Here is a 24,927-nt window from a genome sequence, read left to right on the forward strand (position 1 = left end):
CCATTTGCCTCTTCTCCTATACCTTTTGCCTTATACATCTCAGTGTGTTTCCCCGAATTGTACAAGCCACTCAAGCAAATTAACCAAACCCAAGAAGGGGTTCTGGAAACTTCAACTTGGGTTATAACAGAAGCATGGGTAAAATAACTTGGGGCTTACAACCGGCACTTGAGGGGATACAATCTTGGGAACTGAGTCCCAAGACAGGTCAATAATGAGAAAACTGAATCAGAGGTTATGCAGTGGGTGTCCCCTCAAAAATGATTCCATGCTTGGTATGTGAAAGAAACCACCGCTCAGGTGTCGGGGGATCTGTGTTGTACCGGTGCAATCAGAGAAGCTGGGTGCGAGCATGTTTTTCCTATAAGACAGACTCTTTTTCCAGTATCCATCCTCGTCCCCATTTTTGTTAAGTGTTCTCAGCCCTGTTTTCTTTTATAATTAGGCTGATTTTTTCAGGCCTAGGAAACATCTAAGAAATTTTCACAGCCAAGAGAAGCCCTAGAGAAATGACAGGTGAATGGTACGTGACATCCTTGATTAGAAACTCAAACAGGAAAAAGCACGAAATCAGAGTAAATTATGGATGTCAGTAATAATATATCAGCATTGCTTCATGAAATGTGAAAATACAGCATATTAAGACCAAAGTAAAGACATGACACAGGAGAAATGGACACAGAATATATAAAAATCTGTCCTATCTTTCCAATTGTTCAGTAAATCTAAAATTTCTAAAATGAGGCCAGGGCCCGTATTATACCAGAGCTCTAAGCATGTCATTATTAATTCTGTATTTTAAAACTGCAACACAGGAGTGCTATAAAAACATTTTTTCAAAATGATTTGTCACAATTTGCCACCTCTGCTCCTGAAGATAAGCACAAGGGCAAGGATTAGCTGGATTTATTAACAACCACCTCCCCACAATGCACAAAGTTGTGGAGTTTTTAAAAGTAGTTTGATTCATTTGACTGCTCTTTGGGAATGAAAACCAGCCTAGAGACAGCAGTAGGCGGTTTTCAAACTTCCATTCAGTCGCTGGCCATCTCCTTTCTGACGCCTTGTTGTCTGTAAAATGGAAATAACCAATTTGCTTTCTAAACATTTGCATGGTTCATAAGACTGTGAGATAAAATATTTGATGGCTATTTCTTTTTTCTTTTTTTTTTCTTTTCTTTTTCTTACTTCTTGAACTACCAGAGAGAAACCTTCTTAAATTCAGGGTCAAATCTACTTAGAAATCTGTGCTAGTGAATTAATAACTGCAATAAACATATATGTCTGAGTGTGTTCTTACCCTTGCAGTAAGATGAGTCATTTTTCACTATTTTCCTCTGGCACTCCGACTCAAATAAAAGAGCAACTTGGTCTATTCCTTCAGGAACTAGACACTAAGTATAACTCCAATTCAGCAGAGTGGCACAGGGGTCCCAGTAACCGACATGACAGATCCACAGAGATGGTGCAGCTGTGCTTGCCATGCCCCCTTTCCTGGCATGTTCTGCATTTTTTCTGAAAGTGCATGCAGGAATGTTTAATATAATACAGTACCCCTCACTGAATCACCCTGAAAACCAGTGACACTGAGGTGCGGTTCTGAGAAGAGTTTACAGGAGTGGGAGGATGGTGCCGCAGCGTCTCGGTGGAACTTGTACAAAACCTTCAGAGTTGCACATTTCTCTCACATCACCTAACCCAGATTTCTAATGATAATCACAACAATACATCTTAATACCCTAATTATGCTGCTTCTATTTATCCTGACATTCAGACACAAGGATAAAAGGAAAGGTATTATACGTAAACCAATTATGGGGAACAGAGGAATTTAACAAGATAGCAATGAATGCCATGTGATCATCCAATTATAAGCTTTCCTTAATTACTATGAGTTAAACATGAGGCATGACAGATTTCAAATCAGTTCTAATTCCTAGATATTAATTTTTTTAAGCACAATACAGGGAAGATGAAGCTTTCTTTCATTAGAAGGGTTTTCAGTGACCCCTGAGAGCTTGTCATAACCAAGGAGAGAGGACTACTGTAAGGTCAAATGTCAATGAACTTGGTGCAAAAGCACATGGTCAGAGTGCCTATCCCTCGGCTGTGCACGCCATGGCAGACCAAGGAAAGGAGCTGCAGGTCCACAAGAAGTCACCTGCACTCCAAGGTCCCCTAGGAATGCCAGAACACCAACAGACGTACAGTGGGAAACTTGGGGTCTCTGCCATACATGGATAGAAGGGAGCAGTACATCGGAACTGAGGTAAAACAGAAAAATGAAATTTAATCTCACATACTGTCTTCATCAAAAAGATAAAGACTGCAAATGTTGATTAAGGCTTGAAGGACTTGAACCACTCTCTCAATTCTGGTGAGGACATAAACCACAGAGCCCTTGTGAGAAACAGTTAATGGGTGCTTCTCAGGAAATTTTTTTTTTAAAAAAGCAACACTGGGCCCAGCGTGATGGCGCATAGCTAAATCCTCGTCTTGCAAGAACCAAGATCCCCTATGGGCACTGATTCATATACCGCCTGCTCTACTTCCCATTCAGTTCCCTGCTTGTGGCCTAGGAAAGCAGTAGAAGATGGCCCAAAGCCTTAGGACCCTGCTCCCACATGGGAGACCCAGAAGAATCTCCTGGTTCCTGACTTCTGATCAGCTCAGTTCTCACCACTGTGGCCACTTAGGGAGTGAACCAGTGGACACAAGATCTTATTCACTCTCCTTCTTTCTGTAAATCTGCTTTTCCAATAAAAATAAATTAAATCTTTAAAAAAATAAGAGATAGAGAATGACCAAGCAATTCAGCAGTTTCACTTCTGGGTATACATCCAGAGGAAATGCAAACAGTTTCTCAAAGAGATATTGACACTCCCTCTGTCCATCTAAGTGTTACTTACAATAGTCAAGATATGGAAACAATCTAACTGTTCACTAATAGATGAATGGATAAAGAAAATGTGATGTGTCTGTGAAAGGACTTCAAAACACTTCTAAAAAAGTAGAATTAAAAAAACCCAGGGATGGCTCTTTTATAACATGCAATTTTAACAAGCATTTTGAAAATCCCTCATAGGCAGGATTCCAAATGTTTCACCTGAAAATTGTCTTTGAATTTCAAGTTCCGCAACATTTTTTTTAAATTCCCATTATGTATGTACACAGAGAGGGAGAAAATAATCTAGCCTTAAAACCAGATATCCCAACATCTCCATTAATATGAACTCAGACAAAGCTACACTACATAAAATATGTTAGACACAGACAGAAAAATATCTGCTCTCAAGAAGAATATGGGAAGAAAAACTCACAGGAGTAAATGGTGATTACATTACCAGCTGACTAGGGATAAACAGGAAGTGGGGAGAGATTACCAAAATAACAAAAGATTCAGTTAGATAAAAGGAATGTATCCTGGATTCTTATTCCATAACGACAAGTACAGTGAATAATAACATACTGCATACCTTAAAATTGCTAAATAGTAGACGTTAAATGTTCTCACCAGAAAAACTAGTATGTGAGATGGAACATTCTACAACACAACAATTATAACATACCTCCAAATATATACATGTAAATAATAGTAACCCATGCTTACAGTAATTGGCATTACTACCATTAGTAGCTATTTACTGAGCAATGTCTCTGTGCCAGGCCCAGCTCTAATCACATGTACTATGTCAGACCCACAGGCCTTTTGATTAGTCTTCATTATACAGCATCTTGCCCAGGGACAAGCATTAAAGTGCAAGCATCAGGAAAAATGGCAGGTTGTATGTGGGCTTCAGTCTTCCCCATCAAATCGCCCCATCTTTCCCCACACAGATCCGGTGAGACAGCAAAAACTCTCCACACTGTTTACATTTCGCACCACAGACCTTCTCCCACCACTGCCCAGAACCTGACCACCATGTACTCGCTTCCATTTATAAATCCAAATGGTAGATAAACACACAGGTAGAAATGCTGCCTTTTGAATAGATGTTGGCCTCTCCTCGCAGCCTTCAGTACAAGCAGATCAGACAAGCTATTTGCCTGCACTTGAAACTTACATGAATCGGTGAGGCAGGATCAGGCTGAACACTCTAAAAGAAAAATCAGAAGTGTCTGTGTCATCATCTCAGAGTCAATGATACATTAGTGAGTACACATAATGTTTAGAACAATGAGACATGATCTTGCCTTTAACAGGGAGTACTGGCAGCTGGCCATGACGAGGCAGAAGAGAAGCACCCACATATCTTTGCAAAAGCCTTGATTCAAGGTCAGAAACCCAAGAAGAGAGACCAGGACAATGAGTAAAATTGCCAGCACGTTCTCCTTGACATCTTCAGTTCTGTACAAAATACATTAGTAAGAACAAAGGATGTTTTCCCTTCTAAACAGAGAATGCCTCCATTATGAAAAGACTTGCAGCAACAGCATCACAATGAATGTACACAAACCTTCGTAGATGGTTATGAGATTTTTAAGGCCATCTTTCTTTCCTTAATCTCTTGTTACATCAACAAAATCTGCATTTTAATCTAAGATTTATATCATTGAAACAAATAAAGTATCATTCTATTGAATCTCTTTGACCATTAAGCTGGGTTTACTGGCAAGAAATAGTTAATAATTCCTTCTAAACTATGCAATGCGTTTCTGATTCAGAGCCTCCTTGGATCTGTCAGTGGAAGGGGATGGGGTTTAATTCACACCTGGCTAAAGCAGACCGTCTTTCAGATATGTTCTGTGGAATCAACTTCGCTGCTCAGTTTCAAAAGCAGAGAGAACTCCAGCTGGAGAACTGAGAGGAACTTGTAGCCCTCAACATGTCAGCAGGCCTGGCTGGAACGGTCATCAGCCTTCCTCTTGTGTTGGGCAGAGATGGGTTGATCCAGGGGGTACACAAAGGGACAGGTGAGGTTCAGGATGTTGACAGGAAGGGGCTGAAGGGCTTGAATGAGGAACCTCGGTAGGATGAAAACAACTGAGGATCAAGCAACATGCTGGTCAAAATGCTAGAGGAGGGTGAGGTACAACTAAGAGAATGACATTGGGATATGAGAGATGGATAGTGACCTGGATGATGACCTTAGAAGCACAAGACATAAGGTGGAGCTAAGAGAAAATGTGCCTAAAATGGATTAAAGGGGCACAGTGCAGACAAGGTCAAGAAACAAAGGGTTTGGCAACCAAGCTAGGTCATTATCAAGAATTCAGAGTATATTTCCTACCCTACCAATTTTGTTCTCCCCATTAAATCACTTTTTTTTTTTTTTTTTTTTTTTGTGGCCCAGCACAATAACCTAGTGGCTAAATCCTCGCCTTGTATGTGCTGGGATCCCATATTGGCACCGGGTCATTTCCCAGTTGTTCCACTTCCCATCCAGCTTCCTGCTTGTGGCTTGGGAAAGCATTAGAGGATGGTCCAAAGCCTTGGGACCCTGCACCCACGTGGGAAACCCGAAGGAAGCTCCTGGCTTTAGATCAGCTCAGCTCTGGTCGTTGAGGCCACTTGGGGGTTAATAAAAAATCTTGGTGATTTGTAGAAAAGGATAATGGAGAAATAAGAAAATAAACAGGAACTAAGCAGAACTGATGGAGAACTGAAAGCACGTGTATTCCTATTGCTCCAAATCATCACCAGCATTTGGTGCTGTTTTGGATTTTCCCCATTTCAGTAAGCATGTGGTGGCATTGCATGGTTGTTTTGATTTGCAACACCCTAATGACAGATGATATGGACATCTCTCCACAGGCTCATTAATGCCTTGTGTATTTTCCATGCTGAAGTAGGTATTTAAATCGTAAGCCCACTTCGGGTTGTTTATTTTCTTCTTGCTGAGTTTAAAATGTTCATTGTGTATTTTGCATAACGGTCCTTTGTCAAAATTGTCTGTTGTGAATATTTTCTGTGGAACACTGGAGTAAGTGCTTGGGTACATATCTATTGAATGAAGGAAGAAAGTGTTGCAGTGATTTTACAGATGGGCAGCCGCTTAGGTTAGATACTGACCGGATGAAGTAGATAAATGAACATAAAAAAACCCTGGTGCTTTGTAGAAAAGGATCGTGGAGGAATAAGAAAATAAACAGAAACCACACCAGTCCAAAAACATCTAAGCAGAACTGATGGAGAACTGAAAGCAAACAGAAGAGAGAGTGATTATAGGAACCACAAAGCTGCTAGTCAGACAGAAAGCAAGTGTTTTCAGAACAGAACACCCTGAAGCCAAGAGTGAAGTGGGAGGCCTTAGCAACAATTTAGTGCTTGGTACTTGCTTGTTGATTTCTTCCCTTCTGTGTCCAACTCCTACAGTTTGGTTTTCACTGTACATACTTTTTCTTTCAAAACTTGAAATTTTGGTAATTTTACTTTCACCCATGCCCCCCGCTGAATATCAAAGGGAATTTATTATGCCTTTGGAAATTAAAACTTGGCTATCACAGTTTAAAATCTAAAACATTGTGGATATTTCTGTTTTTTTCAACAGATTTTTTTAGAATTTAGCACTCCTAATTAAGGAAGTGAGTTCTTTGAGTTTTCAGTCTGAGAATCTGCATTTTTTCAATGCTCCAAACATGGTTCTGCCCCAAAGGCTAATTTGGGGATAACAGTAGCCTTACACTGGTCCACAGCAGTCCCTATTTTATAGGTAACTATTTTGAGTTTCTTTCACCTTCCCAGCTGTGAGCTACGGGTTCAGGTAGCCCCTTCCATCCTCTTAACTGACTCTGAACTGGATAAAAACCTCTGCTTGGTAGAACTTTCTGGCTCTGTGGCAAGAAAGGGTGATAGCTCTTATGAACTAAGGGACTAAATTTTAGCATCTTGATTTAACAATATCTGCTCTGGCTGTCCTAATTTTATTTTTTATTCATGCCTTTTCCTCCTGGGCTCTGGGCCACATCTCAGATAATAATAAATAAAAGTTAAAGAATTAGTTTTATTGCCTAAATTTATTGACTCCTACAAATCCTCTATGATAGGTTACCCTCATTTAACAGAAATTTGAAGCACAGAAAGGTTTTGCAGCCAATGTTAGATCACAGCATCAAACCTTCCAGGGAACTGGATTTGATTTTCAAGGGCTGGGGTGAGCCTTTATAAAGCAGTTAGGACCCTCCTTGGAATGCCAACAATCACAGACTGCAGTTTCTGGGTTTGAGTCTTGGCTCTGCTCCTGACTCCATCTTCCCGTTAATGTACATCTTAGGACACATGAGGGAGACCTAAATTAAGTTCCCAGGCCCAGCTTCAGTCTGGCTCAGTCCCTGCTGGTATGGGCCATTTGGTAGTGAATTAGCAGCTAGGAGTGCTCATGGTTCTCTCTCTCTCTCTTTTCCCTCTTTCACTCCCCACTCCACAGTTAAAAAAAAAAAAAAAAAAAAAAACAGCCAAAATTAAAACACAAGTAAATAACTTCCAAAGGTCCATTCTATCCAGAGCCAGGCTCTCCCCATGCCAAGGGAAGAAAACAAAACAAAACAAAACTACAGAAACACATGAATAAGAAGGTAATGCTGCTTCTAAGTCATTAATGAACCAAAAAATATTATACGTTATTGCAAATTGTGAAAAAAAAGGGGGGGTTAAAGCTGTAAAACTACATTCTTTTAAAATCTGCAGTAATATCTATCATCCTTCTTTAGAATCAATGAGATCTTCATTTAGCTTTTTTGTCACTAGGTAGATTGTAAGAAAAAAAAGAAATCTATAGAAAAATTTGTTTTTCATATAATGGGTTAAAAAAGCTATTCCAACTTAAGTAATATTCTTTTTAACAAAAAAAAGATAATATTTTTAAAATGCCTCATCTAACAGAATACATTATCTTGGATTATTAGTTAAGTATTAAATGTTGCTGTTAAGTGTGAGCCCTGTGGGCAACAGCAGTATTATAAAAACCATTATAACCCCATTCCCTGACTCATGGGTCCTAAAATTTACTGTTGTAATTTTGTGTGACTATCATTTTTTGGTATATGATCACATCATATAAGACATTTGTATAACAAGTAGTCACTTGGGGACCTGCAGTAGTAAGGCAGGCAGGCAGCCCTGCCATGGCCGCTACTGGCTCACAGCATCTGCTTAGGACAGTATGAGCAACAGCATATTCTATTCTCTAACCAACCTTTCTATCAGACCTATCCTGTGCACATTCTGAGGAAGGGGAATATCAAAATGGAAAGCCCCTGACTATGCCATCTCTCAAGCCTGCCGTAACCAGTCTTCACGTCACCTCATCTCTCTCTCCTCCCAGTCACCAAATCTGCAACCCTGAAGCTTTTGTCTTTAAGGACCATGGTCACGGGAGGTGATTATGAGGTAAGGAGCTTAACGTAAACCTTAGTATTCAAGTCAGTGCACATCACAGAGAAATGAAAAAAGGGAATCATAATTTCCCAGGAAAGAAACAGAGATTATCTGCCTCTATTTTTCCTTTCTCACCCCAGGCCCACACATGGCCAAGCCAAGTGTAAGCTACACACTGAACCACAAACTTTCCTACAAAAATGAGAAAGAACATTGAGTGGTAAAAGAATAGTACTGTCCCCAGCGCTAACTTCAAACCATATTATGCAATTGTTACATCTCCCATTTTGCTAGGTATGATTGCCATGTTTGGGTTGGGATCTTACTCTTTTGACTTTTGGTTCACAGCACAGGCAGTATACATCTGGTAAAGTCTCTTGGCATCCTAACAATAAGCAGTAGTTTTCTTTTTAAAGCATGCAAGTGTGTACTACCACATCCCCACTGTATCTTTGGACTGTACCTCTGCACACTCAGTTGCTTACCGATCAAGTAACGCCAACAAGGTAAGTCGATCATACCAGACTTTAATCCACTTTCCAGGGAAAATGATAAATTTGTAAAACTGCTCTCGATTAAATTTTCCTTGTGTCGAAGAACATGATGAGTCTTCCAGATCCTGACTCACATGCTTTCAGATGGAAAAAGAAGCAAGTATAAAGGTTTTCAATTTGGCATGCCATTGTAACAAGCACACATCGTAATTTAAAAACATGAAAAGCAGATGTTCAAATTCTGAAATGTAAACTAACCTTCATTGAGTGGAACTCTAAGAATATAATAACCGGGTCCAGGGCAAGGTAGCCTAGTGGTTAAAGTCCTTGCCTCACACTCGCCAGGATACCATATAGGTGCCGGTTCTAATCCGGGTGCCCCACTACCCATCCAGCTCCCTGCTCATGGCCTGGGAAAGCAGTCGAAGACGGCTCAAAGCCTTGGGACCCTGCACCCATGTGGGAGACCCAGAAAAAGTTCCAGGCTCCTGGCTTTGGATAGGTGCAGCTCCGGCCGTTGCGGCCACTTGGGGAGTGAATCAATGGACGGAAGATCTTCCTCTCTGTCTTTCCTCCTCTCTGTATAGCTGACTTTCCAATAAAAATAAAATGAATCTTAAAAGTGAAAAAGAATATAATAATCAACAGTAAGGGCCTTGCATATCAACATGCTCCAATTCCATTACAATGTACCATTAAAATTATGCTACTCATCCCATCAAAACACTGCTCTTTATTAAGTTTAAGACACTGAAAATTAAAAATTCAACAAAGAACTCAACCAACCATATCAAATGACTTAATCCTTGAAAAATGTGCCACTTAATACAAAGTAATGAAAAATGTTCACATTGCACATCAGTGAAGCATACATTAAGAAAAATTGAAATATTTGGGTTAAAAACCTATACTGATACAACTGAAATGTGGAAAGATTCAGATCCCGATTTTAGAAGTTTTAGCCCAAATTCATTTGTAAACAACTCTACAATAACTCCAGTGAAAATTAATACAATTGTGAAAAAAATTCATCTTCATTGATCTATGCGACACTTCACAGTGTGGCAGAATGCTGGAAAGAGGAATGTACTAAAGAATACAGCAGACAGTTCAACCACAAAAATCAGATGCTAACTAGATCAAGACCACGCCATACACACACTGAAGAGAACTAGGCTCGATTCCAGAGCAGTGCAGGGGTCACAGAGCTTGATGAAGTGAAGCCAGAGAAATCTCCCCAAACAAGAGCACAGAAAACAGGAAAGAAAAACTTGAAAGGAGAAAAATCAAGTTACCTATTCTGATGCCTGATACCCCTATTTAAAGTGTGAGTTGTTCAAACAAACTGTTACTATGGCATTCCCAAGCATGATATTTGCAATCAAAAACTAATTTTTACTTCATGTATTCATTATCTGTGAGGAATAAGATGTTCTATGCTACTAAATTTCCCAGAAAACCAACAGTTACACTCTTTAAACTGGATTATTTAATATTAGCCTCTGATTTAGCCATCTTACAAAATTCTGTGACTTTATTCCTGTGCTCCTCGAGCATTTTCTCTCTGTGTCAGGTTCATGTGCACTCAGTGTTCATACAGCCCTATACAAATCAGCAAAGGTCCCAAGGACTCTCTATGCTGAATACTACTAGGGACCATGCTTTAAAATGCTTTTATTAAATAATAAATAGGCAGAAATGCATATTTTAAAAATGTGCATAACATACAATGGAAGTCAATGAATATATGGCTACCACTGAAATTAAGAAAAAATAAGTCATTATTACCATTGAAGTTCACTGAGATCAAGTTCACGGTCACACCCTCTTCCTTCCCTCATATATTTTATGTTTAAGATTCCCTGTTTTTCTTCTTTTGCTATTTCTATACCCAAAATTTCTATATTTCTTAATTTTATGTTTTTTAATGTATACCTTTCAGATTATATTGTACTTATCTTTTGCAAATCAGTGTTTGCTTTTTTCCCTCTTGACATTATGTTCTTGGGACTGATCAGGCTTTGTTTTGTATCTGCAATGTCAATTTTCAAAGTTGTATAATATTCCATCATGTGGATTAGCATAATTTATTTAGCTATTTCACTGCTTAGCATTTAAAAGGATTTTTTTCAAAGTTTGGCTCTTCTATATATTCTTGGCCCAGTCCCCTAGCAAAATGTGTAAGAATTCCTTTAGAACATGCAGCTAGAAACAGAACTACTAGAAATATAAATATTCTGTACCAGGAAACAAGATAACACACAAAATTAAGAGTAATTATCAAATCATATTACATAGTTTTTTCTAAAGTGGTCCATGAGTTTATATTCCCACTAATAACATACAAATTCCTCATCATCCCACATTCTCACCAACACTTACTAATGCTGCACAATTTTTATTTTATGTAGTCTCTAATGGATTGCTTGTGCAGTCTCTATTGGATTGCTCATGTGCAGAGCCACAATGCTATCCGCTTAATTATTTTTAACTATAAAATTCAGCATTACTAACTAGGCTTATATTCACATGGCTGTGCAACACATCTCTAGAACTCTTTTGATCTTACAAAACAGACATTTTGCACCTGTTGGACATCCTCCCTCATTCCCCCCCCCTCCCCGAGGTCTGGCGGCTACCATTCCACTTTGTGTCTCTAAAAACTGGACTAACCTAGATATCCCATGTACATGGAATTCATGGCTGGCTTAAAGCCCGTGAGGCTCACCTATGTTGTTTCTTGTGTCAGAATCTCCTTCCTTTTGAAAAATGAATTCCATTTCTGTAAAATCACATTTTGTTTCTGCATTCATTTGTCAGTACAAGCCTGGGTTCTTTCTACTCTTTGGATATTGTGAACAACACTGCTATGAGCAAGAGTGTGCAAATCTCTCCCCCAGATCCTGCCTTAAAGCCTGTTGGATCTATACCCAGAAATGGGTTGCTGGATTATCTGTGTTAGTATCTGTTTGCCTTTTTCTTGGATTTTTCCAGAATCTACTTGAGGTGGGCTCTAATTTCCCATAGAGTAACAAAACATAAGACCTCAGGTCAAAGACAATGGGAAGAGGAGGAGATGGAAGAGCAGCCCTGGAGGGTGGTACTGTCTTTTCAAGGCAGCACACATTTCTCTTTGGTTTATAAAGCAGAAGGGCCTCAGGGGCAGATGCAGGCCACTTTTTCTCACTCAAGAAAGCTATCAATTCCAAAGTCCTTAGCACTCAGGAGGGCAGCACAGTGAGGGACTACTGCTCGGTGAGGGACTACTACAGCGCTCTCTGAGAAAGCAGGTTTCACTATGTCTCCATTCCCAGATGCAAATTCACTGATTCAGCTTATGGAGCAGTTATGCTGAATATAAAATATTAATGCAAAAGGCATTTGGAGGGAAAGCTGATCTATCATGGAGGAAATAAATAGAATAGGCTGAGCTACAGAGAGAGCTGAGACTGTAAGAGCTTCTTGTGTCTGGAATTCTAATCCAATGTAAAAGAAAGCATCATGGAAACTGCCTGGTGCTACATGAGCAGGAAGAGCTCCCCCTTTTAATGATGATGAACTTGTAGTTCACAGTCATCATCCCAGGTAAAAGAGATCCTTTTCCTGGATGGCCATGAACACAAAGTGCAGGGAAGAAACCAAGACACAGGGGAACACGGCTTATTGTCCTTGAGATGTAGCAATCCACATCTGACACTTAACTAGGTCAAGGGCAAGCACCAGCCAAAAACTAAATGCATTCTTCCAGACAGTAAGAAAATTAACTCCATAAGCTGAGGTTCAATATTGCACCGTAAGCTTTTATGAAGGTCAGTGTACATATTTATACATATATATAATACATACATAAAACAAGATGAGGTACATATCTTGTATAATATGTATTATTCCAGCATACAGTGCAATTCATTGCTTCTCCAACAAAAAATCCAGTTAAAAAATACTCCTCAGAATCTAATGGAAAAAATGTCTGACTTCTTTTTCTAATAAAATAACAGAATTTCATTTTGGGTCTCAGGTTCTAAAAGTCAGAGCTTATTGTTCTAGGGAATACTAAAAATGGTTCTTCGCTTGTTTCCTGTTACAAAATCAAATTGAACTGAAAGCTTTTCTCATTGTATATCACTCCCTTTTTTCACTCATTCAACAAAATATTCATTGTACAGATTGAACTGGTATAAGCCAGATACAATATATAATACATGCTGAAAACAGAAAGGATAAAAAGGCTGTTGCTATATCCAAGCAGAACTGGATGAGCAAACCTGCCCTAACAACACAGTGACACACCCATACACACATATATAAACATATCTATGTCTGTATCTGCATTTCCAGAGAGAAAGAAATTACAGCATGGGGCATATAGGACTGCTATCCCTGGAGAATGCATGAAGTAGAGGGATCCAAGACTTAGGCACTCCCTCGCTACCGAAAATCCTATTTTCAAAGTAATGCCACTTTCAAGAATGCCAAATAACCAATCAGGATTTTGATGCTACTAATAATTGTGACCAAATATTAGAGTTGTAATTTTGCCATGTATTATATCTAATCCTTAGAAACACTTCCTAACCCTTCCAAGTATATGTTACAATGTCCACTTAAAAGTTGATACAGATGAGGCTTTAGTGATGCTCTGGTTGAAGTTGCTGACTGCAATGCCAGCATCCCATATGGGTTCTGGTTTCAATCTCAGCTGCTCCACAACCAATCCAGCTCCCTGACAATGGACTGGAAAAACAAGCAGAGGATGACTCAGGTGTTTGTTCCCCTGCCACCCGTGTGGGAAACCTGGATGAAGCTCTTGGTTTTGGCCTGGCCCAATGCTAGCTGTTGCAGACACCTGGGGATTGAATGAGCAGATGGAAGATCTCTCTCTCTCTCTCTCTCTCTCTCTCTCTCTTTTTGGCTCTGCCTCTCCCTCCCTGTAACTCTTTCAAATAAATAAATAAATCTACAAATACAAATGAGATAATGGGTATTTTTCTTAGTAACTAACTTTCACCTCCCATGTCAGAGTAGGCGGGTTCAATTCCTGGCTCCGGTGTCTAACTCCAACTTCCTACTAACTCAGACCCTGAGAGACAGTGGTTATGGCTCAAGAAAAAGGGTTCTCACCGACTCAGTGGCTTATCCAGATTGTGTTCCTGGCTCCTAGCTCTGCTCCTGACCCAGCTAGACCATTGCAAGCATCTGGACAGTAAGCCAGTAGATGAGAGCTCTCTCACTCCATCTATCTCTCTCTCTATCATCTCTGTCTCTCAAATAAATAAATATTTTTAAAGAAATAAATAATATGAAATAGGAGAAGCCGAAGCTCTGATAGATCCAGTCACTTGCCTGAGGTTCCCACTGCATGCAGAGGCCTGTTAGAAGTTACAGCTTGGGCTCTCCTTGCAATCTTGCTTCAAGGAATCCTAGTGAATCCTTTTACATAACATGAAAGCTACCTCCATAGTAAAACAAACAAAAAGCAATCAAGAAAAAATACATAGGATTGCAAGTATGAAAGAGCAAGTGAAAAACACAATTTTAAAAAGGAAAGCAGATGATGGACATAGACAACAATAATCAGGATGATGAATTAGATTGCAATCAATGTGGTGCTTATATTAAATTTTAAGTCAAATTTGTGGCATTGAGAGTGAAGGACACCTAATGAAAACTAAAATATATAGGAGGACCTGTTATGTGGGAAAGAGTAGGTGACTAGGTCGCACAAATGCTCCCCAAAGTCAAAACAGGCACAAATTGTAGGTCCCCTTTCCAAAGAATCTGGAAAACCCCTGAAGGATCTCAAAACGTTTGTACAATTCTACGTAAAAGGGCAAGGAGAAGGAGTAGAAAAGTGAAGAACAGACAGTATAGAAAACAACCCCAACAGTCCAAAATCCGGCAGCTGGAACAGAATTATGGAGACTCTGGTCTGAGAGGTGGCCTTCTGGACAATCACCAGAGCCTGCTAAGAACTTGCAAGCAAACCCAAAGACCCCGGTAGGAACAAAAGGACAAGATGGAGCTCTGAATCAGGAACCCACTGATGCTGAGTTCTAGGATATCACCTTGGACGTCATACCCAAGGTAAAATAATAGCTAACCCCAGGATTTTCCACTAAGATAGCATAATACTAAGCAAAACACAGCCCTGTGCACAAAACAAGTATCAAAAACATGCAAGCGGCATGGGAATTAAATCTATATTTGATAATACTTTGAGGATAAAACAACAAAAGCAAATGTAGGATGACACTATTTAACAATGACGTTACTTAGCAGATAGAATTCATAATAAATCATATAGGTTCTAAACACATTTTTTAAATGAACTTCTGAGCATGATAAATGAAAGGTTTGCAAAAGTTCATTTTTTAAAGCTTTAATATACTTCCAAATAAGTGAACAGATATGATTAAAAAGTGAATGTTAGGAAATTATAATTACTGTCTCATCTCTTTCATCTCTATAATTATTTTAGCTGTTTCACATGTTTGTAAGTACTAATATTCTTATGAATTCTCACTAATTAATGATAGTAAATTGTGTTGTAAATGATTTTATTATATCAACCAGGAATAACAGCACTGTTATTAATAATAGTGTACCCATATTTGCAATTCTCATCAATACCCATCAGTTTAGTACCAAAGAACTGGTTGGCTTTCCTATTCCTAACAATGAAGGCAATAATAATAATTCCACTATTACAAAGTTACATACAATTATAATTTAAAAGTGTTTTCACCTATGACATAATCTCATTTCTTAATGTTAGGAAACCTGAATGACTTTGAGGCCACACCAAGCAGCAGTAAATGGAAGCAAAAGAAGCTAGCCTACAGACAGACCCAGTGCATCCTGGAGTGGGCTGCACCTACCTCTGGATCAGCAGCAAAATACAAGAAGTATTTCAAAAGAGTTACTCACATACTTGTCCAGATAACACAAAGAAGCAATGTAAGATTTTAGAGGTCATAGTAAAGAGACTGCAAAATGTACCCTGTGAAGTTAGATGCACAAGATGGATATTCTGAGACACAGAGAAGCACCTGCCTATAACAAAGCACTGAGTTATAACACAGGTGCACCTGGCAGTGTGATAAGCAAACTTCCTGGATGTCTGAATGCCAGCCTCTAGTTCAGAGGTCAGATTTCCCCAATTCCAACTCCAATCTGTCCCCTTTCCATTGTGTGCAGCAGTCAGGATTTGCAGCTATCATAAAGAGAAGGGATCCCTCCCCTTGCTCTTCATTTTATTAAAAGAAAAAAAACAGGTGACCACTGGGCACTTCCTTTGCAGAGTCACCTCATTCTATGCACATACTTCTTCGTATGAGGGAAGAATTTCAGACAAATTTTTTCTCTGGTCTTGGTTTATGTCTTGGCCATCCACTCATTACACCCTGTAGAACTTGATCCTCTGACAAGGTAAGACAAGATTGTATAGATTGGGCGGGGAGTACAGATTCTAGTATTTACTGCACTTGGGCAGTAAAGACTAAAAGACAGAGGAAGGGAAATAATTAAATAGTCATGTTCTTAGAAGGCTAAGTCTTACCTATTTTTCAAAAGAGACATAGCTTCCTGGTAACACACCCAGGAGGCAACGGAAGATGGCTCAAAAATATTTGGGCCCCTGCCAACTATGTGAAAGATCAAGATAGAGTTCCAGTTTCCTAACTACAGGCTGGCTCAATTCTAGTTGTTGTCATCTGGAAAGTGAATAAATGGATGGACTTTCTCACTCTCTTATTTTCTTCTGTTTCTTTGTATTTCAATAAACAAGTAAATAAATAATATAGCAAAATAAAAACCCAGATATTTTCCAAATCATGAGGGAAAAAAAACTACCTCCTTTTAGTAACCAAATGTCAGTATGAGTGAATTTCTATGGCACTTGGAAAAGCAACTGCAACCATGGCAATCATGTCAACAGCAAGATGACCTGGTATCTAAATGGCTTCTTCAGAAAAATGGCTTCTTTCAGGTTCACTCAATAGACTACCATTCAGTGATATATCAACTGCAGAATTCAGCAGACCTAATTCTGAAAACAGGCGTTCAAATTTCCTGCTTGTAAAAACACCCACAGTGGTTGCAGATGTACATACCCGAGGGGTATCTGACTGGGTCCTCCGAGCCACCATGAGCAGCAGCTGTTGTTGAAGAGCACTGACTGCAGGGTCCCCGGAAGATGGATCTGGACTCTCAGAAGTGGTGGTGCTGGAAGAGCTGATCTGCATCTCTCTGGGGGTAGGAAGAACAAAAGCTCTGGTGACCCAGACATTCCAGAAGTCATCTCTTTATTATAATGCCAACAACAGGACACTGGTAATGCGCAATGCAGACAGTAGATAAACTTCTGCAACTGCACATGCAATTAGAAATAATTAGAAATAAAGCATTTTTGTGCACCAGGCTCACTTTGGGCAGGAAGTTAATCACCCTGTATATTCGTGCCCTCCAGAGTTGGAATGTGCCTTGGGATAGTTAGATGTCAGCTGTGACAGGGAAAACACTCTGCATTTTCTATTTCTCTTTTCTTAAGTTCTGATATTTTCTTGCACAGTATGGTGACTATAGGTTATGATCATATACTCAGTAGTATCTCCGAAAAAGCTAGAACAAAGTATTTAGATTATTTCCACCACAATAAAATGAGATATATGTGAAAGGCTTAAGCTGACGTGACCCTTCCACAATGCACACGTGCACCAAAACATCACACAGCACCCTATTTTGAATATAGTTTTAAATATCAATTTAAAAGATAAAAAAATTTTACAAATAAATGGGTAGGGAGGTATTAGCAATAGGTTCTGGCCTCATCTTTTCTAAAAACAGTCATAAGTAAGTGTTGGGCTTAATAATTCCCCGATTCAAAAAATAAAAAACAATTCCCAGATTCCACAAAGAACAGTGATTAACACCTCTGCTATCCGCCCCCAACCCCAGCATTCTTTCTTCATATTCTCCCCACCCATCCCAAAGCAACGAAAGTACACATTGGTCAAAGAAATGCCTCGGGTAATTGAAAAGAGACATTACTAAATTAACTGTGGTCTATATCTAAACAGTATTATTATCTTTAATCACATATATAGATTGACAAGGCTTGAATGAATAAAAGTCTTTCAGCAAACTCAATTCTGGCATTTTTCCTTTGACTCAGAAAGCAAACACTAGGACATAAGAACGTATGTCTCTATATCTAACTCTAGCAGGGTACCCATACCCAAAAGGAGACAATTGGCTGCTTACCCCACAATCACTTTTAATAGAATTCCTGCCACACAACCCCATTTCATTCATTCATGACTATTGCTTCAGAACAAACCTTTCACCTGAACAGTGCTTCGCCTTGGGATATAAACACACACAATTCTAAGAAAAGTCAGCTTAGAATAGAGGAAGTCATAGACAACTTTTTCCAGCTGTTAAAAAAGTGACAAAAGTAAAGGACTGTCTTTCTCTTGGCCTTTAGATGCCATGTCAGTAAGAAACACTGGGAGCTATGGCAGCCACCACTGCCTCATGAGGGCCAAGCCAAAGAGCCACCAATCTGGGAGAAGAGCTAGTTTCTTAAGGACAGCACTGAGTGTTAGAATTCACCAGCCTATTCTCATCAAAACTTGGGGCTTCTTGCTTTATGAGGTAATACATCTCCTCATTTAACCCATTTTAAATGGATTCATATGATACTTGCAACATACACCAGCTAACACACACTCCTCAGCAGTAGAGATGTTACAATCATGAAACCACCTTCTGCAGGGCTGGGGCAGGCTGAAGCCAGCATCTCCAACTTGGTCTTCCTACACGTGTACAGGAGATCAAGAACTTGTGCCATCCTTTACTGCTTTCCCAGGTGCATTAGCAGGGAGCTAGATTGGGAGTGGAACAGCTAAGGCTTGAAGGGATATCCCTGTGGAATGCTGGCACTGCAAGCCGTGCTTTACCCACTGCAACACAACACCAGCCCCACATCCTGATTTCTAATTCATACATTTCATGGTAAAGTTTCCGACAAGTTGTTGAATCTTTCTTTTCCCTAACAGATGAAAACTGCAGCAATAAACACGCAAAATTATTTAACCTAAAAAATATTTACAACACTTCCATTATTTCCTACACATAAGAACCTCTCATAATTCTAAGATATAATTTATGATGGATGATACATTTAATAAAGTTTTCTTTAAAAAAACACTTAGGAAACATAGCATAAATGCCAGGGTTTAGGAAGTGAACTCAGAGGCGTAAGTACATGAAGTATGAAAATGTAAAACCCTAGCCTTCCATTGTTTGGATCATTGTTGCTGACCCAGTGCCTTCCCTCTCTGTATATATTAACTGTGTAGTCTCTGTAACTAAAGAACAAAAAGATCAGCTTGATTTACAAAAACAATGGTCATGCAAGCTTTGTAGGTTTATAAAGGAAATACTGAGTAATATAACTATCATTTCACACTGAACTACAACAGGACTAAAAGCACCTTGTTAATACAAATCCCAAGGAAACTAAATCTCAGCACATGGCAAAGCGTCACTGAAATTAAAACACTAATCTGACAGCATTGTTTGTAAGGAAGGTCATGACAGGCAGGAGCGGGACAGAAACATACATGCTTTTGTGCAAAAATCTAGCAGGTACGTGGCACCCTCTATTGTAAACTGAAATGAGCTAAAAATTGACTGCTATAATAAGGGTGAAAATTCTTCCAGGAAACATGATACAGAAAAAAGAGTCAACTTAATGTGTCAGTATTGCTTTGTATATATTTTTTTCATAATAAAATGTTTTCCTACTTATTTATTTGAAAGAAGACAAACTGGAGAGAGTGAGCTCTCTCTTATCCTCTGGTTCACTCCCCAAATGGCCACAATAACCAGAACAGAGTCAACTGAAGTCAAGTGCATGCAAAACCATCTGGATCTCCCACATGGTCTGAACAGGAAGCAGAACAGCCCAGAATTTTATAGGCATTATAGGCTACAGGCATTCCAACCAACAGCTTAATGTGGTGCGCCACAACCCTTGCCACGACTTAGCACATTTCTGGTTGCTAAATAATAATAAGTAACATTATTTTCATAGGTAAACCATTTACATATTTTATTTTAAAATCCCAGGTTTGGTGTTCTTTTCAACAGAACTAGGTTTAAGTGATTGCTCCATTACTTACGGTGACTATAAGCTTTGTTCTGCTAGCTCAGATTCTCACCTATGAAACACAGAAAATATTTTCCTCCTGGGGATTGCTGTGAACATTAAATCACACCATGCCTCTGAAGCCCTAAACAGTGCCTCCCATATATTAGTCACCTAATTACTATCCTTGATCTGTCTACTTCCTTTTCTTGACATACAAGCTGATCTTCTTTATCGTCACATTAAATTACAACATGGTCTCTACACTTTCACACAAATAATACACGAACATTAGTTGTCTCTAGCAACAGGCACAGGTTCAACAGCCTCAACTCACACCCAATCTTCTGTACAAAGAATAAAACAGTATATTAAGTCCACGATTAATTTATGTAGTGTACAAGAGTTGGTCATTTAGATAAAAACATATCAAAAAGATTGTCTTCTGAGCCCTATGATGAGGCCAGTTCTTACCATAAGCTCACACTGTTCTGTGTTGATGGGATCCAAGTCGAGTCAGGAGGAAATCCCATGCTTCCACACAGCACACAGGAAGCATTGCTCCAGAGGCAGAAGTTTCTTCTCTTTCTCAAATATAGTTCTCTAGGGTCCCTCCATGCCTCCCTCTATCCCTCTCTCTCTCTTCCTGCCTCACTCTCTCCCTCCCTCCCTCTCTCTCTAACTTTGCGTTCCAAACAAATAAGTAATTATTTTTTTAAAAAAGAAGAAAGAAGCAAAGAAAGTGCTGAGTTTCAAGAAACACTTTCTCCCCCCTCAAAAACAGCAGAAAAGGAAATATTCTGGGTGCGTAGTAGCAATTCTCTAAATGATAACACACAGCAGCATATCTGGTCTTGATTACTCAGTTTTCTGGTTAAACTCTGGTAAATTAGGCTCAGGACTATTTTAGAGATAAGTTTACTGAAACCAGGTTGAACCCAGAGCAATAGCAGCCAAGCGCTGCACAAGAAGGTGATAAAGATTGGCCTAGAACTAGAACTACAATCAGGCAGAATTATGCTTTCATATGGCTGCATTTGGGCCTCAAATGGACCATAATCATATCCTACTAGACTGGACTGTTGCTTTTGCCCTTTTAAGTTCCTACAAGTAACAGCAGTCCTGTGCCTTTTTTATATTTTCCCACTGACAAGAAAACCTTCTAGAAACTCTGCATCCTCCCAAGTTTATATAATCAATCCTACTAATGTCAGGAAGAGGGCCTCTCTTCCTCTCCATCCCTATCCTTCAGAATTCCTTGTTGGAGCTTTGGAAGCAAGGCACATTAAGGACGGCCCAGAAAAGAAAGCCAGGGCAATAAAGCAGCACTGTTCTGAAAACTGAGACCTGTTCCTTAGACATCTAGCAAGGATTCTAGTTGTTAAGTTTGGCAAATGGCTCTTCTTTTACATGACAGCAGAATTCAAGTATCAAGAAAAGGTGGCAGCAGCCTAAAATGTTCAGACACTCTGGAGTCTGGGCTCTGACTGCCCCCGTGTGGCAGCCGCAGCTGTGACCATGGAAATCCAATGACTGCAGCCCAGTCTTTCAGCAGACTTAGCCTCAAGAACCTCCCATTCTCAGGACACTGTGTCTTGGTGAATGCGTAATCTTTGTCAGAAATGCTCTGAAAGCAAAGTGAGAACTGAAGTGGAAAGAGTGAAGTCTAAAAGAAAACACAGAGAGGGCACAGTGATTGGCGAAAGCAGAAACTGTCCAATAGCATATCCCTGGACTACCTCTAGTTGGTGGAACATTTCAACCCTGTGTGATCAAAGGTATCTTAACCTGTGACAAGTTTTTTTTTATTCTTAATTCAAAGCTGTGAACATTTTTACTGATGAAACTAATAGTGACACAGCTATAGGCACGATCTCAAATATTTGTAATTGCAGCTGAAAACCTTCAAATTCAAATTCAGTGGGATATACAACTAAGCATATCTAACCCTGAGTGAAGTCACAATACTTTATTTTGCGTTTTGCCCATCAATTCGTTCACTTCAGTGCCCTTACTCCCACTTAGTTGTTGCAAACAAGAGGTCACTATTTTGACTAACTAAAACACAGAGATGACGATTTCTTGCAACTTTTTGCTTGCTCTCGTCTCTGAGAACCAGATACACACTTAAACATCATGACTTTTCTGAAGCTAATCCAAATCAGCAAGAGAGGTTTTATGGTTATAAAGGCCAGAGAAGCTGATAATGTCAACAGTAGAGAAAGAAATCTGAAGAGACAACAAATATTAACTGTGGGGATTCACTTCATCTTTGGAGTCGATGGACCTAGAGACTCACATCAGCTTTCAGAAACACCCTAATTTCTATGCAGAACAACAACCCCAACATCTGCTACAAAAATCCGAAAACGAAATATACAGATGAGTGAATTGAGATAAATCATTACATAACCAATCTATTCCATAGTTTTTAATAAAATCGAGTTGAAGTACTATGTGTTTTTTTTATCAAGATGCACTTATTTATTTATTTATTATTTAAAATGCAGAGCTACAGAGAAAGAGTAAGAAACTGAGGGAAAGATCTTCCATCCCCTGATTCACTCCCTCAAAAAGCTGCAAATAACTGGGGCTGATCAAGGTCAAAGGCAGCAACCCGGGACTCCATTCAAATGGAAAACAGGAGTCCACATGCTCAGGTCGTCTTCTGGGCTATTCCATGCACAACAGCAGGGAGCTGGGCCAGAATGACAGCAGCCAGGACCCAAACAGCATTCTTATGGGATGCCAGTGTCAACAGCAGTCCCAAGGTATCATTCTTAGTACAAATAATCTTCAACACAAATTCTGTAAACTGATTTGTTCCAAAGCGACTTTTCCATTCAGCTAACATGCCAAATTTATGAGTTGGGGTATTACAATTGAGTATAAATATTAGGTCACTTCATCAGATTTCACTGGGGAGATGATACAAACTTCATCTTCATTAGATTACATGACACTGGGAAATGTGGATTAATACCAAAATATGGCCATAGAACTTTCATAGGAGAGATGTCTACTCTATTATTTGAAAGAATTTATAGACAAGAGATACATAAATCATGACTAAATAAAAAGCAGAAACTATCAAGTTCTAATTATATGACCTACAAAGGAATAACATTAAGTCCATAGCAATGAATCCTTTGCACTTAAAACATCCTTCAACTTCTTAGGCAGCTATAATTCCAAAGTCACAGACTTCAACTATCCAGGCAGATGAGCTCATTTTAGGTTCTGAGCTACTGAAAGAACCCTACAGCCTAGGCAATAAAACACTGAAATGAGTTTCTCCTTTGGCAGTTTTTCCAATAAGCAATTCTAAATGCTGCCATGCAAGCCACAGTTCCGTCATTCTAGTTGCTGAAGAAATCAGAACTATGTTAGATGTTACTGATTGAACTGCCTGATGGACAGTTATTGTGTAAGCAGAAAATACTCCATAAATTTCTTTGGCAGTTCAGGAGTTCACTGGTTCCCACAGTGACAGTGGGGTTGAGGAAGGAAATCTGATTCCTCTCCTGGTTTCTTCCAGGAATCCCCAAAGAGACATGGACATTACAACTCTAACAATTCTCTATTCATACTTGGGAGTTTGGGATATAAAACTGTCACAGGGCAACAAGGCTTAACAATATCCAGGGTAAAGACTTTTTTGCCACTAATAAGAATCAGTGGTTTAACGGTATAGTTAGAGGCAATCCCAGTCACGGAAGTTCCCTTTTAGGGAAAAGGCTGCTTTTCCATATCTTCCATGGCTGGATGGGATAGAAACAGCCCCACCTAGGCATTCTTCCAAGTTTCAAATCAAAGTTAATGTTTATGATGGTAGGACTTAAAATGTAACGGCACTAAAAGCCAGGGACATAATACTAACGTGCCTTCGCTAAAAGTGCCATGGACTTCAGGATATTGGAACGCAAGAGGCTGACAGGGAGAACAAAATGTCCTTAACAACCCTAAATCCAGATAAATTAGCCTCATAAAAGTTCTGGAGATAAGACCTTCACCTGGCCAAACATCAGGACCTTCGAGAATACAGTCACAGCAAACTGTAGCCATTGTTCTACTGCCTCTGTCCAGACAATAACACCAGCTAAACATGCACTGAGCATCCTCTCAAACAAGCACTGTCTTCATCAGGGATCAGCATTATTGTAGGCATTGTAAAAGATATTACACTATTATGTTTAATTTTTTAAAAGAATGCTATTAACTTGACAATGAAGAGAGTGTGCCCAACAGCTGGTTTCCTCCCCTGGATGCCCACAATGGCCACACCAGGCCAGGCCAAGGCTAGAACCAGGAGCTGGGAATGCTACGTAGCAGGGACCCACGTTGTTTTCCAAGCTCTGTTCTAAAGTGATTAAACATTTTGCTGGAGAGGCCTGTCATCTTTGAAGACTGGACTCAACAAACCACTGGGCCAGAGAGCCCCAGAACAAGATGTGGCCCACAAAGCTCTCTCTCCTCTTGAGCCCCCATCTGGACGTCTGTTTTGTGTCTATTTTGACTGCCAAGAAGAAAGGAGAAGAGTGAAGGAAAGTAGAGGATGGAGAATCTTCCCTTTTCCCCACAGAAGTGATGCTGAACACAAGGAGGCTAATTTAGACACGGCCCAGGATGGGCTAATTTAGACACAGCCATCACCTACAGCCCCTATCAGAGCTTTTCAACGGCAGACACTAGGATTCCTGTGAACAGAAGAAGAGAAGGCCCAAAGAGGCTGATGGCTCACCACTTTACTTCAGGAGACCCGACAGCAAGTTTAACATTAGCCTTTATTCTAGGCACACAGAAGCTTCCCCTGAATTTCGCACACACACTCCTGGGAAGGACAACTGGAACTCGAAAGGAACATAGTGCTATATTGTCTAGAATTAAGGTTCCTAAAACTTCTATTATGCTTCCCCAGCATGAAGTCTATAAACTATACCATATCTCCCATACAACCTCAAATA

General features: G+C 39.6%; 1 protein-coding gene across 1 annotated transcript in view; it reads right to left on the bottom strand.

The window, feature by feature from the left end:
- The window catches only part of PCNX2 (pecanex 2), a 254,759-nt gene that overhangs the window by 192,207 nt on the left and 37,625 nt on the right, over positions 1 to 24,927 (bottom strand). Inside the window, exons 9-12 of the mRNA XM_058669358.1 lie at positions 16,923 to 17,058; positions 8,803 to 8,948; positions 4,195 to 4,348; positions 4,065 to 4,097 (exon numbers count right to left, since the gene is read on the bottom strand). Coding sequence (XP_058525341.1) covers positions 4,065 to 4,097; positions 4,195 to 4,348; positions 8,803 to 8,948; positions 16,923 to 17,058 — 469 coding nt within the window. The remainder of the gene's footprint in view (positions 1 to 4,064; positions 4,098 to 4,194; positions 4,349 to 8,802; positions 8,949 to 16,922; positions 17,059 to 24,927) is intronic.

The sequence above is a fragment of the Ochotona princeps genome, chromosome 10 (assembly GCF_030435755.1).
Source record: "Ochotona princeps isolate mOchPri1 chromosome 10, mOchPri1.hap1, whole genome shotgun sequence".
Taxonomy (NCBI): Eukaryota; Metazoa; Chordata; class Mammalia; order Lagomorpha; family Ochotonidae; genus Ochotona; species Ochotona princeps.